The sequence below is a fragment of the Tenrec ecaudatus genome, chromosome 16 (genome assembly GCF_050624435.1).
Source record: "Tenrec ecaudatus isolate mTenEca1 chromosome 16, mTenEca1.hap1, whole genome shotgun sequence".
In the NCBI taxonomy this organism is placed as follows: domain Eukaryota; kingdom Metazoa; phylum Chordata; class Mammalia; order Afrosoricida; family Tenrecidae; genus Tenrec; species Tenrec ecaudatus.
This window is the reverse complement of record NC_134545.1, coordinates 45206224-45219358: the sequence shown is the minus strand read 5'-3', so window position 1 is coordinate 45219358 and position 13135 is coordinate 45206224. Positions and strand designations below refer to the sequence as shown.

Sequence of the window (13135 nt, the reverse complement as noted above, 5' to 3'; positions counted from 1 at the left end):
ACACAGCTATTATTTTGGAGTCTGGAGCATTTTTGAAAAGATTAGTGCGATAGTTTATTGTGCCAGCCTGGCTGATAAACACAAGTAGGATTAACTGAAGGGCGGAGGGATAAATGGCTCGGTGAGCCTCGCCTTGCTTGTTCTGTGCCTCAGCTTAAAGGGGTACACTACCTGTGGGATGCCTAGCCTGTGGACTGTGTCGCTGTAAGTTGAGGTCCCTTTAATCCCACCTGATTGGAATGTTCATCTCTGGAGCTGGGGACCGACAGTTGGTGACAGTTGGTAACCTGCCTTGGTGTTTGCTGCCTGGGTATATATAGCCCAGCTCTCTCTACAGAAAGGGACTGGCAACTGGTGGCTCTCAAGCCTTAAAGGACTGCTAGTGTCTAACTGCTTTATAATTTAACTGTTAATTTCTTGTATTATCTATCTGTATATAATTTAACAGTTCATTTCTTTGTAAATATATTTATATATAATTACTAGCAATCTGGTTTTGTCTCTCTAGAGAACCCTGTCCAACACAATTAGTAAGGTATAGTGAATGAGGCGGGGGAGTGCAGAGTGGAGATCAAAAGCCCATTTGTAGGCCACTGGAGATCCCCTTGCAGAGGGGTCTAGGGGAGGAGACGAGCCAGTCAAGGTGCGATGTAGTAACAACGATGAAAAATACAACTTACCTCTGGTTCCTAATGTAGCAACGATGAAAAATACAACTTTCCTCTAGTTCCTAAATGCTTCCCCTCCCCCCCAACTACCATGATCCGAATTCTACCTTGCAAGACTAGATAGAGCAGATGATGTACACTGGTGCAGATAGGAGCTGGAGGCACAGGGGATTCAGGGCAGATGATACCTTCAGGACCAGTGGTGTGAGTGGCGATATTGGGAGGGTAGAGGGAGAGTGGGTTCGAAAGAGGGAACCGATTACAAGGATCTATATGTGACCTCCTCCCTGGGGGAGGGACAACAGAAGAGTGGGTGAAGGGAGACGTTGGACAGGGTAGGATATGACAAAATAATTTATGGACTATCAAGGGCTCATTAGGGAGCGGGGAGTGGGGAGGGAGGGGAAAAATGAGGACCTGATGCCAGGGGCTTAAGTGGAGAGCAAATGTTTTGAGAATGATGAGGGCAATGAATGTACAGATGTGCCTTATACAATTGATGTATGTATGGATTGTGATAAGAGTTGTATAAGCCCCTAATAAAATGTTTTTTTAAAAAAAAATGAGTTGTATGAGCCCTTAATAAAACGATTTTAAAAAAAGAAAGAAAAGATTAGTAGGGTAGGTCTGCATCTTTGGTATGCTACCAAAGCCACTGAGCTCTTTGGGTATAGCTATCTATATGCTTTAATAGGAGAAGACTAACCTCAAGATTAGATAATGTGGATAGAATATTATCAATTTTACCTAGAACCAGCTAAAATGATCCACTTATATTGATTCAGTTTTCTAAATTGTGAGAAAGTGGACAGAGGTTAAAAATGCCAGTAGACTGCTTTCACCTGAGGGGATCAAGGTAGGCCTTTAGAAAAAGAGCAAGTTGAAATAAATTTCTTAGAAAATTGATCAAAAAATGTTTAAGTGTAGTTAGTAGCTAAATCTCTCTGACTCTGGATGTGTGTTGCATAGAGTGAGCCATGGAGAATATTAGGGAAAGTGATGAAAGGCCAAGAAAGGAAAACCTTGGTGAATTTCCTTTCAATAAGGAATTCTTTACCCTTTGGATCTGTTTGCTTTTGAAATAAGAATCACATGAACTCTGCCAAAATAATATTTTTGTGTCTATATTGTTGTTGTTGTTAGGTGCTTTCGAGTTGTTTCTGAACAAAACCTTGCTTGGTCCTAGACCAGCCTCACATGCATTCGTGTGCTTGAGCCCATTGGAGGAATAAGACCATGATTATGATTCGTACATTGTTAGAAGAGTTTACAAGATTGGTCCAGGGCCATCTAACTAATTCAGTTAGGAAACAAATGATAGGGCATGTCCATGACTGTGACCCTCTGTACTATCCTCCAGGAGCACTGGTGGCATGGTGGTTTTGTGTTGGCCTCAATCTGCAACATCTGTAGTTCAAAACCACCAGCTGCGCTTCAGGCGAAAGACAGTTGGTTTTCCAGTCTCAGAGTCTCCCAGGGACAGACAGTTCTACCCTGTCTTCTAGGGTTCCTGTGAGTCAGTATGCCCTCGGTAGTGAGTTTGGTTTTGGTTTGGTTCTGTCCGCAGTACTGTGATCTCAGGCAAGCTTCCCAGAGGAGTCTGGAGTCTGGGTTCAAGATTGCTTACATCCTGCTTAAATATCAGAAAGAATTCAGCGGAGGCTCAATCTGTGTGGGGAATTCTGCAAATGGGTTTTGGGCTGTTTCGCTGTGATCCATAGCCTACAGTAAACCAGAGTACTCAGAATTTAAGGTCTAATACAGTAAGAAACATCTTTAGAGTTTTTATTAAGTTAGAAAATGTCACCATGAAAAATAAGTTTTCTGTTTACTTTTGAATGTGTTGTGCCATACATTTGATTATATATTTGAATTTTATAGACCTATATCTTCCCTTAACTCCTTATAATTCAGTGTATTTGTTAAGAAAAATAATTATAGTTTGTATTCTAGCTGTTTGTTTTGACACCAAAATTAATTGTTTTACAACTTTATTGTTAAAAATCAAGAGTAGATTTGTTAGGTTTCTGGATTTGCTTTGGTTCTTCTCAACATTGAAAGAATTCACGAGGCAGAAACACTTTTGTAAATCCAAGTAACTTTTATGAGGGAAAGGGGGGTTTTCTGGTTTTACAATCTCAGACAGTACAAGACCTCTCTGGAAAATGTGCAAGGCCAAATGGTGGGGGCTGTGGGAAAGTTCCTGACTGAAAATGGCCACTTCAGGGGTGCGCAAAAAATGGAAAAGTTCACAGAGCCTCACGAGTGTCTGAACCGATAGAGGAAGACATCATCGGGACAAAGCATGTTGGATTGGCTCTGAGAGGGCACTGCACACACAGGAGAGATCCTGCACGCCAACCTTCAAGAAATCTACCTGAAAGAGGGGAGCGGTTTGCCCTCAGTCTGCTATTTATCCCCTCCTGCCCCCACTGGGGGCGTGTTGGCAGATCTTACTGGCCAAGTACAGGCGCACATATGATGTAATGGCACACACATGATGCAACATTGCTGGCTAGCTAGTTTTCGTGTAGTGTGGGCATTCAGAGGAGACAACCCCCTTTATCCTTAATCTTTCTACCTTTCAGAGTTTGCTAAAGTGTTAAGGATGCCCCCAAACCCATTTTGTTTGGTATATGTTAGCTGTTTTCTTTTCATATTGCAAATATGTAGAAAGTTAAGGCAGGGTGGGGGTGGTTCAAGCCAGATCATTTTTCTTTACCCCTTCCCACGGGGAGCTTGGCGCAAAGGCAAGAGCTATTGGGAAAAGTTGGGAGCATAAACAAATGCAAAACATCCTTAGCCTCTGACTGAGTTAAACCCGTTTTTGAACAAGATTTCACAAGAGATTTGATAGGCATTGAAATTTGAGAAGCACTGTTTTACATATTGAGAGTTACAGTGCATTTTTGAAATTATTTGAAGAATTATTCCTCTTCTGATTTTTGGGTTATCAACATTTTTTACAATAGGAGGGGGGAAAGTGTTGAATCAGTCATTGTTTCTGCTACTCCAAATTGCTCTCCAGCTGCAGCTTTGATTCAGACCCTGTCTAAATCCAGAGGAACAATGGGCTACTTTGGCATGTGGATATTTGGTCAAAGTCTCACCACACTAAGTGACTAGAGTTGAGAACTCTAACAGCCTTTACTCGGGGTAAGCACGTCCATTTTATAGTCTGTGGCTTTATTCAGAGAAAAAAAAATGCTAAATGTAGCCTTCCTAAGGAAAGATGAATTTGGGGGAGGGTGGGTGGGGATTTGATGTGTTAGATCAGTGGTTCTCAACCTACCAAATGCCCTTTAATGCAGCTCCTCATGTTGTCGTGACCCCCAACCATAACATTATTTTTTGCTACTTCATAACTGTCATTTTGCTACTGTTATGAATCGGGTGACCCCTGTGAAAGTGTCATTCGACCTCCAAAGAGTTTGGGACCCACAGGTTGAGAACCATTGTGTTAGATGGTTAGCAAGCAACCACTCTTGTGATTTTCCTACTAATTTTATTTTATGGACATAATTTTTCGGTCAACAGCGATAGGCAGGGAAAGAAGCAAGGCTACCATTCTAGATTCTAGATTCCAGAACAGCTCTGTCATTCAGAAGTAGGTGAGTGGGGTGGGGGTGGTGGGGGAAGAGCACTAGAACTGTTGATTACACAACTCATTTTAAAAGTGATTTAACCATGAAAAACAAGAAAAAGTTTTAAAATTGGGGTAATGATTATGTAATTCTTCATGATATGATTGAGCTATTGAATTGTATGATACCATATGTAGCTTATGTGCCAATAAAACTGGGAAAAAAAAGATTTAAAGTCTCAGAAACCCAAAAGATCAGTTCTACTCTGGCATAAAAGGTCATTATGAGTTGGAATCTGTGGATGAAAAAAAATGTCGGTGAGAGATGCAAATTTTAAAATTTCAGAAGTTACAAATAAAAAATAGGGAAAAAGAAATAGCTGAAAGTGATTTTAATAAAAAATGTTATTTTAACATGTAATTAATAAAAAATATTGCTGGGATATATTCTTTTTTTTTAAATTCTGACTCAGTGAACCTAGTAGAACTTCCTAGGGATTTTTAGGCTCTCTCTACAAAGGAGTGCTGATCTTTTTATTAGCAGCACGACTAAGACCAGGGCTCCTTTATTATAATCATGAGAAATCTGGTTTGTATTTTAGAAGTACAGCATCTTCATTTGTATGCTAAATTTTAAATGGTTAATGTGATATGTACTGTCCGACTAAAACACGACGTGTTTAGTTGACAAAATTATACTGCTTCAGTTTAAACGTTTATACATTCGTGTAAAGAAAGAAACCTCCATTTCTTCACAATACTCCCATTTCAAGTACTCAATGGTACATGCGGCTAGTAGCACATATTGATCAGCGCAGCTCTACGAAGAAAATGTTTGAGTATTATGTATGTTAAGTTTCAAAAATATTTCAACAAACATTCTGCCATTTAGTCCCTGCTGACTCAACAGGGACCACCCCTCTTGGCTGTCTGAGACTAACTTCACTGGAGTAGAAAGCCCAGCCTTTCTCCTGTGGCGCTCCCACTGGTGGTGTCGAACTGCCAACCAAGCAGATTGCAGCCCAACGCATAACCACCAGGGCTCCAGGTTAAGTTTGAAGACCTAGAAAAGTAAGAATGCCCCTTTTCTCTAATGAACGGATGTTGAGAAATAATAACTAGCACAGCCGTGTTTTTGGTGTAAATGATGTTCAGACTTAGGAAATTGGTCGCCATGTCCTGAACGGTCAGTAAAGGACTGCCACTGGAGGTCGCAGTCTGTACTATAATAATTATTATTGTACAGGTAATACAAACAGGGAGAAAGACAAGCTATTTAGGTTTTTAAGTGATTTTTACCCCTTCCACCCCAAGATGGAATTCTAGTGCATGGGTTTGCAGGCATATTAAGTGGTTCACTTTACTTAATCTCACTAAATTAGATTCAACGGCCACACAAATTATATGATTGGGATTAGGAATTTGAGTGTATCTCTAGGTATTGCAGATTACCCTAAAGCATTGCATAGGCAGGTAGTTCCCTTGTTTTAAAACTTTGAAATGTACCGATGCAGCGCGTGATCACCCTTCAGGATTCTGATTCACTAGATTTAAATTGAGCCCCAGACACTTCTATATTAACTAAGGTGTTCCAATTATTTCTCATGCCCAGGAACTTTTGCGGGTCAACAGAATCATCAATTTATTCTTAAAGGTTGCAGGCTCTTCGAATATAGCATATTCTACTGCAGTTGCCAATCACTTGGTTTTTTCCAGTCCCCGGTTTTCCAGGTAGTTGGGTTTTTCTGCAAATGGTTTTTGCTGGCGGTTAAGCTTCCACTTGAAAGATCAGACCTGTCACTTTCTGGTCTTCCGGGCTAGCGTCCTTCCCCGGTCCTCTTAAAGCGACCCGAAGTTGCCGCGGTAGAGCGAAGCCATGTGACTGGCAAGCCGGGTCCCAGCAATCGGCCATTTTTGAGGCGGGCACCCAACTTCACGCCTCGTAAACCGGGTCGGGGGAACCGGTGCTACCAGCACTCAAGATGGCCACGGCGCCTGCTAGCCCGCCCGCTAGTCCACGTTGGCTCGCCGGCAGGAGCGGCGTGGCGGGCCGGCAGCTCGCGGTTCCCCGCGGCGCCCGGGAGGATCTGGCTGGGCGCCAGGCGGAGGCCCGCCCCCTCGCCAGCCGCAGCCAATCAACGCGGCAGGCCGCACGCCGGGCCCGCCCCTCGCCGCCCCCTCGCCAGCCGCAGCCAATCAGCGCGGCAGGTCGCCGCCGGGCCCGCCCCTGCGGGGTGTGTGAGGACGCGCTGCCCGTCGCGGCGTGCCGGAGCAGAGGAGCAGTTGCCCTGGTACCTGCTGCTGCCTGTGCAGGCGCGGAGCATCGCACACGGCGCTGGTGCGTGAGGCAGGAAGGCGAAATCATGACGTCCGTCAGGTAAAGGGAGGGGGGCAGCCTGAACCGCTGCACTTCCTTGCTGAGCGTTGGTCTCCTCATTGCCTGAGAACTGTTGCTCTTTTTTCCTGGGTGGTCTGCAACCCTCCTTGCCCTTGGACCCTGCCATGCTGGTGGTGCTCTGTGCACTTCGATTTCGGTCATTTCGGATTTCCCCCGAAGTTTTGGCGTCTGTGGCACGTCGCCGCGCCTCAGAGGCTCTCGTCCCCCACATTCCAGGGTCTGACGCTTTCTTGTGTGTAGTGGGTTACTGGTGAACAGTTTTGCCTTTCCCCCTCGGGGTAGCTCAGGGCCTGCGGCACCATGTGTGTGCATGCCTGCATGACATGCTTTCAGAGAGCACTTCATCGGTGGCTACAATCAGACCTCCAAAGTTGCCCCTTGTCGGACGCAGGTAGGTTGCTCCCAAGTTGTGAAATTCTGTGTCCTTAAAATGTTTACTAATGAAAAAAATGTTTGTTTATGATTGGAATTTGTACTCTGAGAAGGCACTGTTCTTTTTTTCTGAGAATCACACGTGAAATAAGCGTTGTGAAATACTAGGATTATAATGAAAGTAATAAAGCAAGAAGCTTCCCCCAATTTTCTCTTGCAGAGTTTTGAAGGGTTTTTGTTCACGGTGACAGTCTAATGGGCTTGTCCACTTTCTCTGTGTAGCCTCAACTGAATGTTTAACTTATGCTAATTCAGCTGGTTTTTTTTCATTTTTATTGGCACCTAATCCACATATACTATTCAATTGCACAATCATTACTACAATCAATTTTTACAACATTTTCCCCACCCACCATGGTTAAATCACCTTTAAAATGAGTTGTGTAATCACAGCCAGTTGTAGTTCTCCTTCCCACCTCCTGCCTTCCTTGTTCACTCCTGAAGTCCCCTCACCTTCTCTATCTCTCATCCCCACCCCTGAATTCCCTGTAAACCCTTGCATCAGTTATTACCTGTATGCATCCACTCCTTCTGTGCTTCACACACTGGGAAACCCCATAGAAACAATAAAAACAAAACAAATAAAGTGGAAAAGATAAAATAACAATGTAAAGATAAAAATACAAATAATAAGAAAGAAAAGACCACCCTCAATATTAATAAGCCAGAGAAGAAATTTTTATCATGGATCACACAAGAAATACTTGCACCTAGAACAAATTGAGGTTGGGTCAGTAATGGAGGTCAGCTGATCCAGTATCAAGTTGGATCCATCATAATCAAGATTATAATGATATCTGGTAGTAAGGCTGTTTGAGACCCTTGCCTATGGCAAGTGGGGGTCTGCCAGCAGCTTAATTTAACGTTACTCTGCAAATGGGTTTTGGATTTCTATGGCCCTCCATAGCAGTCTGAAAAATGGGTAGTCATAATTTTAGCTCTGATACTTTTTCCTTTCTCATATTTGAATTTTGTTTTTGTCTAATTCAACTGTTTTTAAAGAGATAAATTGCCCTTTTTTGCCCTTACCCGCTACTCAGAAAGTATTGTTCTTCATCGTTCCATTGTGCCCTAGCACATGGGAGGAGAAACAAAGTAAGTTTTGGTCTGTGACTGGTAATTTAAGGGCTTGGCTTTTTGACTGCACAGTACTTAAGAGATGACGTTAGGCCGTGGCCCTCAGCTAAGATAAGGTAAAATATAACACCCTGCTAAACTTTGATATAATTTCACTCTCTTAAATTGCATAACTCCATACTGACATCGAGTAGCTATCTATCTCATTGTACAGAAGGGAAGATTCAGATTACGAAACATAGAGACCCATAGGGACAGACTCTCAGAGTAAATTATTGGGCATATACATTAACCTAACAGTATTTCAGCATGAATTAGTATAGTACTCAATATCAACAATTAAGCTCCTCTTTCTACTCTCTCCATCCCTATCATCATGCTGCTAATTAGAAATGTAAGTCAAATATTTTCCATGTTAATCAGCTATATGTGATCTGAGTTCTAATTTGCCTATCTTTGCTGGCTACTGCTGAGTGGAGAAACATCCAAGTCTAAAGCTTTCACTTTTTAGCAAGTGACAGATGTGCCTTTTCTCTTATTAATTTTGCTCTTTCCAGCTCCACATTGGGCTGAATGGTTATTTTCAAAAGATTGATTTAAAGGTTGGCACAGCCCTGACATGTGATGAAAGGATGTCAGTTAAAAACCAGTTGCTATTGACACATGTGTCAAGGGTCTATTCTCTAAAATTTAGAGAAAACGTCACCTCAACAAAAAAAAAAGACAACCCAATTTAAAAACAGACAGGATGTGAACAGACACTTCACTGAAGACGATATGCAGGTGGCCAGCAAACTTGAAGAAATACCTGCAATCATCAGCCATTCCCAAAGCCAAATCCACTGCAATAGAGTCAGTTCCGAGTCACAGTGACCCTGTTAGAGTTTCCAGCTCTGTTAATCTTTGCTCCTGTAGATTGCCTCATCTTATACCCCCCAAGCAGGTGGGGTTGAGCCACTATAGCTAGTGTGTTTGAACCACCGACTTTGTGGATAGCAGTCTAATGCTTACCCAACAGCATCACCAGGGCTCCTTTTATTAGATAACAAGTCAGAGCAACAATGAGCTAGCTCTTTCCCCCTGGCAATAATAGCAAAGTTTAGTAAAAGAGAAAACAAATCTGGTGAGGATGTAGAACAGTGGTGAGAACACCTGGGCTGTGGAGTCATCGTTACCTGCTAACATCACATACTTCGTCACAGAGAAGCCGTTCTAGATGTTGTCGCATTAGGGACGTTTAATTAAATGTTTGACCAATATGCCCCTTGGCAGAGAAAAAGCTTCCTTATCCCTCATGTAGAGAGACTGGAACCCCAGTAGCCTGCTGGTGGAACCATGAAAGGGCAAAAGCACCGTGGAAAACAGTACAGTGCTTCTGCAAAATTTGGAGCTAGAAATATGATCCAGCAATTCCACTACGTATGTATTTCAGAGAAATAAGAGGCCTGGCATGACTAGATCTATGTGTATCCATATTCTATGCAACATTATTCACAATACAAAAACAAATGACCAAAGTGCCTGTTACACAATTTTATGCCAACTTGATAAAAGAACGAAGGGGTGGGGTCTAGCCCGTCAGTCAGGTCACAACCTGATTCGTTTCTCCTTATGAGCATGATCTTCTCATGAGGTTCTGGGAACTTCTTCCCTGGAGGCAGGACATACTCTCTGTTTCGCCTTCCTGGTGACAAGCTACATGGAGCCACGCTGATGGCTGCCAAAGCCCTGGAGGTGTGTCCACTGCCATTGGATCCATAGAACTTTACACCCACTGGCCTGTGCTCGGCCTGCATTTGGCATTATTGATGTGCTGTGTGAGACTAAAGAGGAATTCATGGGCTAATATGGAACTATGGACTTGATTTGGACTGGGCTGGGATGTTTTATTGATGCATCATTACTTCTTGTAATATAAAGTTCTCTCTTACACATATATGAGTGTCAATGATTTTGTTTCTCTGGTCAACCTGATCTAAAACAGTGCCCATCAGTAATGAATGGATAACAAACAATGGTACATAAACAAAATAGAGTACTACAAAATGTTAAGGAAGTGATGAATCTGTAAAACATCTCCTGGTTGAACTCGGAGGACGTTATGTTGTTGAATGAAATAAGAATCGTGGAAGGACAAAATTGAGTGCTGTATGAGACCCCTATTATTAAAAAATCAAACAAAAGTGATACACTGAGGAACATTCTTTGATGGTTATTAGGCGTAAGAGGAAAGGGGAGAGCAAATTACTAACCAGAGAGTAGGCGCACATTAACTTGGATGAGGGAAACGGCAATATATTAAGTGGGGAGGCCAGCGCAACATGACCAAGGTAAGCGGAAGACACCAGGAAGTGCACCAGAGCAAAAGACATCAAAGGTAAATACTGTTACATACACAATCCTGCAATAATAGTAGTAACAAACAAGATGGGAGGACTTCAACAAGTTTATAGAGGAATTTCACTGTCATTTTAATTCTATTTTCCCTAGACCTTAATGAAGCTCCCTAGTGTCTGTGGGTAGACATGCAATTGGAATGGATGTGGGAAGGTGATTGGGAGCACACGTAGGAATATTTATAGGTTTGGCAATATTCTTCTACATATGTGATTGTGTATAATGCAGATATATCCAAAGATATAGTAGAGCAAACGGGATAATGTTTTTAAGACTTCTTCACTCATTGCCATTGAGTCAATTCTGACTCTAAATGAACCTATCGACTGGGGTAGATATCAAAGTTTATTAGTGGATACTACGATCAGTATACAGACAGTGGGGGATGGAGGGTAGGGGTGATGGAAAAATTCCATGGATCGTGGAATGGTACGCTTGCAAACAGATTCTTGTAATTACTGTCAATAAGACTTAAACCTGTAAAGAAGTGAACAGGCAAAAGCTGTGTGATAGATATACAAGGGGCCTTCAACAGTTTGTGGGAAGCTTCCATTCGTTACAAATTTATTTGCAGTCATCATTGGGGCTATTTCTTGCTGATTTGGCCTGCTCTTCTACCTGCACGACCAGGTGCGGGGCCTTCCTGAAACTTTGGAGGGCGGAGAGGAACTTGGTAAAGTTGGCGAGGGTGGATTCTGCTCTGTTCTCCATGGGTTCTCCAGGTCACAGTCAGGCTGGTTGGTCATCGTGGGAGAGCTTTAGTCAGGTTGGCCCTGGCTTTGAACTGATGAGGTGCAAGGAGTCTCGGGCAAAAGACACATCTGTGGTATATTCAAGTGTCGCAGAGTCTTGACTTCAAGATCTCACGTGATATTTGTTATACTGGGTATTCATGATGAGAAAGCTGGCTCTTCCATCACTTTGGCACATGGCATGGTTTCCTTGCAACCAGGAATTTACAGCCCCTCCTAGACGGCCATGATCTCAACAGCTAGGTCTGCACACAGCGTGGGCAGAGAGGACAGGCCGAGACAATTCTTTATGGGAGTACATAGCCTCATTTTCTCCTGATCAAAACTCCTTAGCCATAGCCAAATACCTTGAGGAAGTGAGTCACGGGGCTTGGGTACTTAAGACCTCAGTCTTGAGGGATAATATGTATCTGTGTGTGTATTTATCAGCATAACATAGTCCACAAAGACAATGTTCTACATCCTCCTTTGGTCAGTAGCAACTCAGGTTTCAAAAACTTCGTAGTGACCCTCTGAGTTGCAATTACTGGTCTCTCCATCCAGAGCAAAGAAGAGTAAAGAAATAAGAAAAACACAAAGAAACAATTATTCTAGAAGACTGGACTACACAAACCACAGCCTCTGCTAATCTGAAACCAGAACTTGACGCACCCAGGTTACTACGGTAAACTTCTGTGCTCGGGATCACTGTGGAAGGTTTTAAACCGAAAGGGAGAAAAAGAACATGGAACAAAATTCTAATCATTAAAAACAGGAGAGACCAGTGGGGTCTCCAAGGCTACAGAAGCCCTTCAAGGCTCAAAATGAACTCCTCTCCAGATATCAACTTTTCCTGGACCAGTTCCAGGCTTACAACGTGAAAAGCAGTATCAAGGAATAATGTACTACTTAGAACAACCAACCACGTAAGACCAGGGGAGTCGCTTTAGCCCAAACAGCAAAGCTCAGAAGGCAGGAAGCCTTAAGAAACAAGTACAGAGAGAAATGGGGAACCCAAGGAGGAAGTGGGAAGTGTGCAGTTCATTTGAGGCAATTGCAGCCAGTGTCAAAATGTGTCTAATTGTTGCATGGAAAACTAACTCACTAAACTTTCACCCAAACCACAATAGAAAGTAAAAAAAAGGAAAAAAAAAACTTAATTACCGTTGTGTTGAGAGCCTCATTTAACCCTATGTGTGTCAGAATAATAACTGCTTCATCAGGTTTACAGTGACGGATTTTTAGAAATATGAGAACTTAAAAATAGTATGTAGAGAACGTCTGTTATTTTTTCATTCCATTTTCAAATGCATTTACGTCATGCAGATGTAGGTTCCACAGCCATGGTGTTAGACATAGTCTCATTTGCAAATTAAGAGTAGCTCATAAAGTAGGCATTCTCAGAAAGCTCACTGAAACTGAGTTGTTTTCAACTCAGTGATAATATAGGACAGAGAACCGTCCCTTTGGTTTTCTGAGCCTGTAAATCTTTACTGAACTAGAAAGCCTCATCTTTTTTCCTGCAGAGCATCTAGTGAGTTCTAGTTGGGTTAGCAGCCCAACAAGTAACCCATTGTGCCATTGTTGAGCCTTTTGTATTCGTAAGGTCAGTGATCATGGTCAAAAATTGTTAAAATATTACTTCATAGCCAGTGGACTTACTTCAAAATAATTGCTGCTAAATATAGGGATACGTGATTGTGTGCGCTGACTGAAAGAACGTTTAGAACTAATGATCAGGAAGTCAGTGTAACTGGGTTCTAAGTGAGGGTTTTATTTACTGATCTTCCTCTATTTTTTTTTTCCATTGGTGGTTTGGTTAATGAAATGCTCAGTAATGGTGATCTTC

General features: G+C 42.4%; 1 protein-coding gene across 2 annotated transcripts in view; it reads left to right on the top strand.

Moving 5' to 3' along the window:
- ADK (adenosine kinase) overlaps positions 1–13135 on the top strand; it is a 560488-nt gene that overhangs the window by 46767 nt on the left and 500586 nt on the right. Inside the window, exon 1 of one of the 2 annotated variants that reach the window (XM_075534681.1) lies at positions 6219–6628. The exons of the other annotated variant lie outside the window; for it this stretch is intronic. Coding sequence (XP_075390796.1) covers positions 6234–6628 — 395 coding nt within the window. The 5' untranslated portion in view covers positions 6219–6233. Of the gene's footprint in view, positions 1–6218; positions 6629–13135 lie in introns of those variants that run through there. 2 annotated transcript variants of the gene reach the window in all.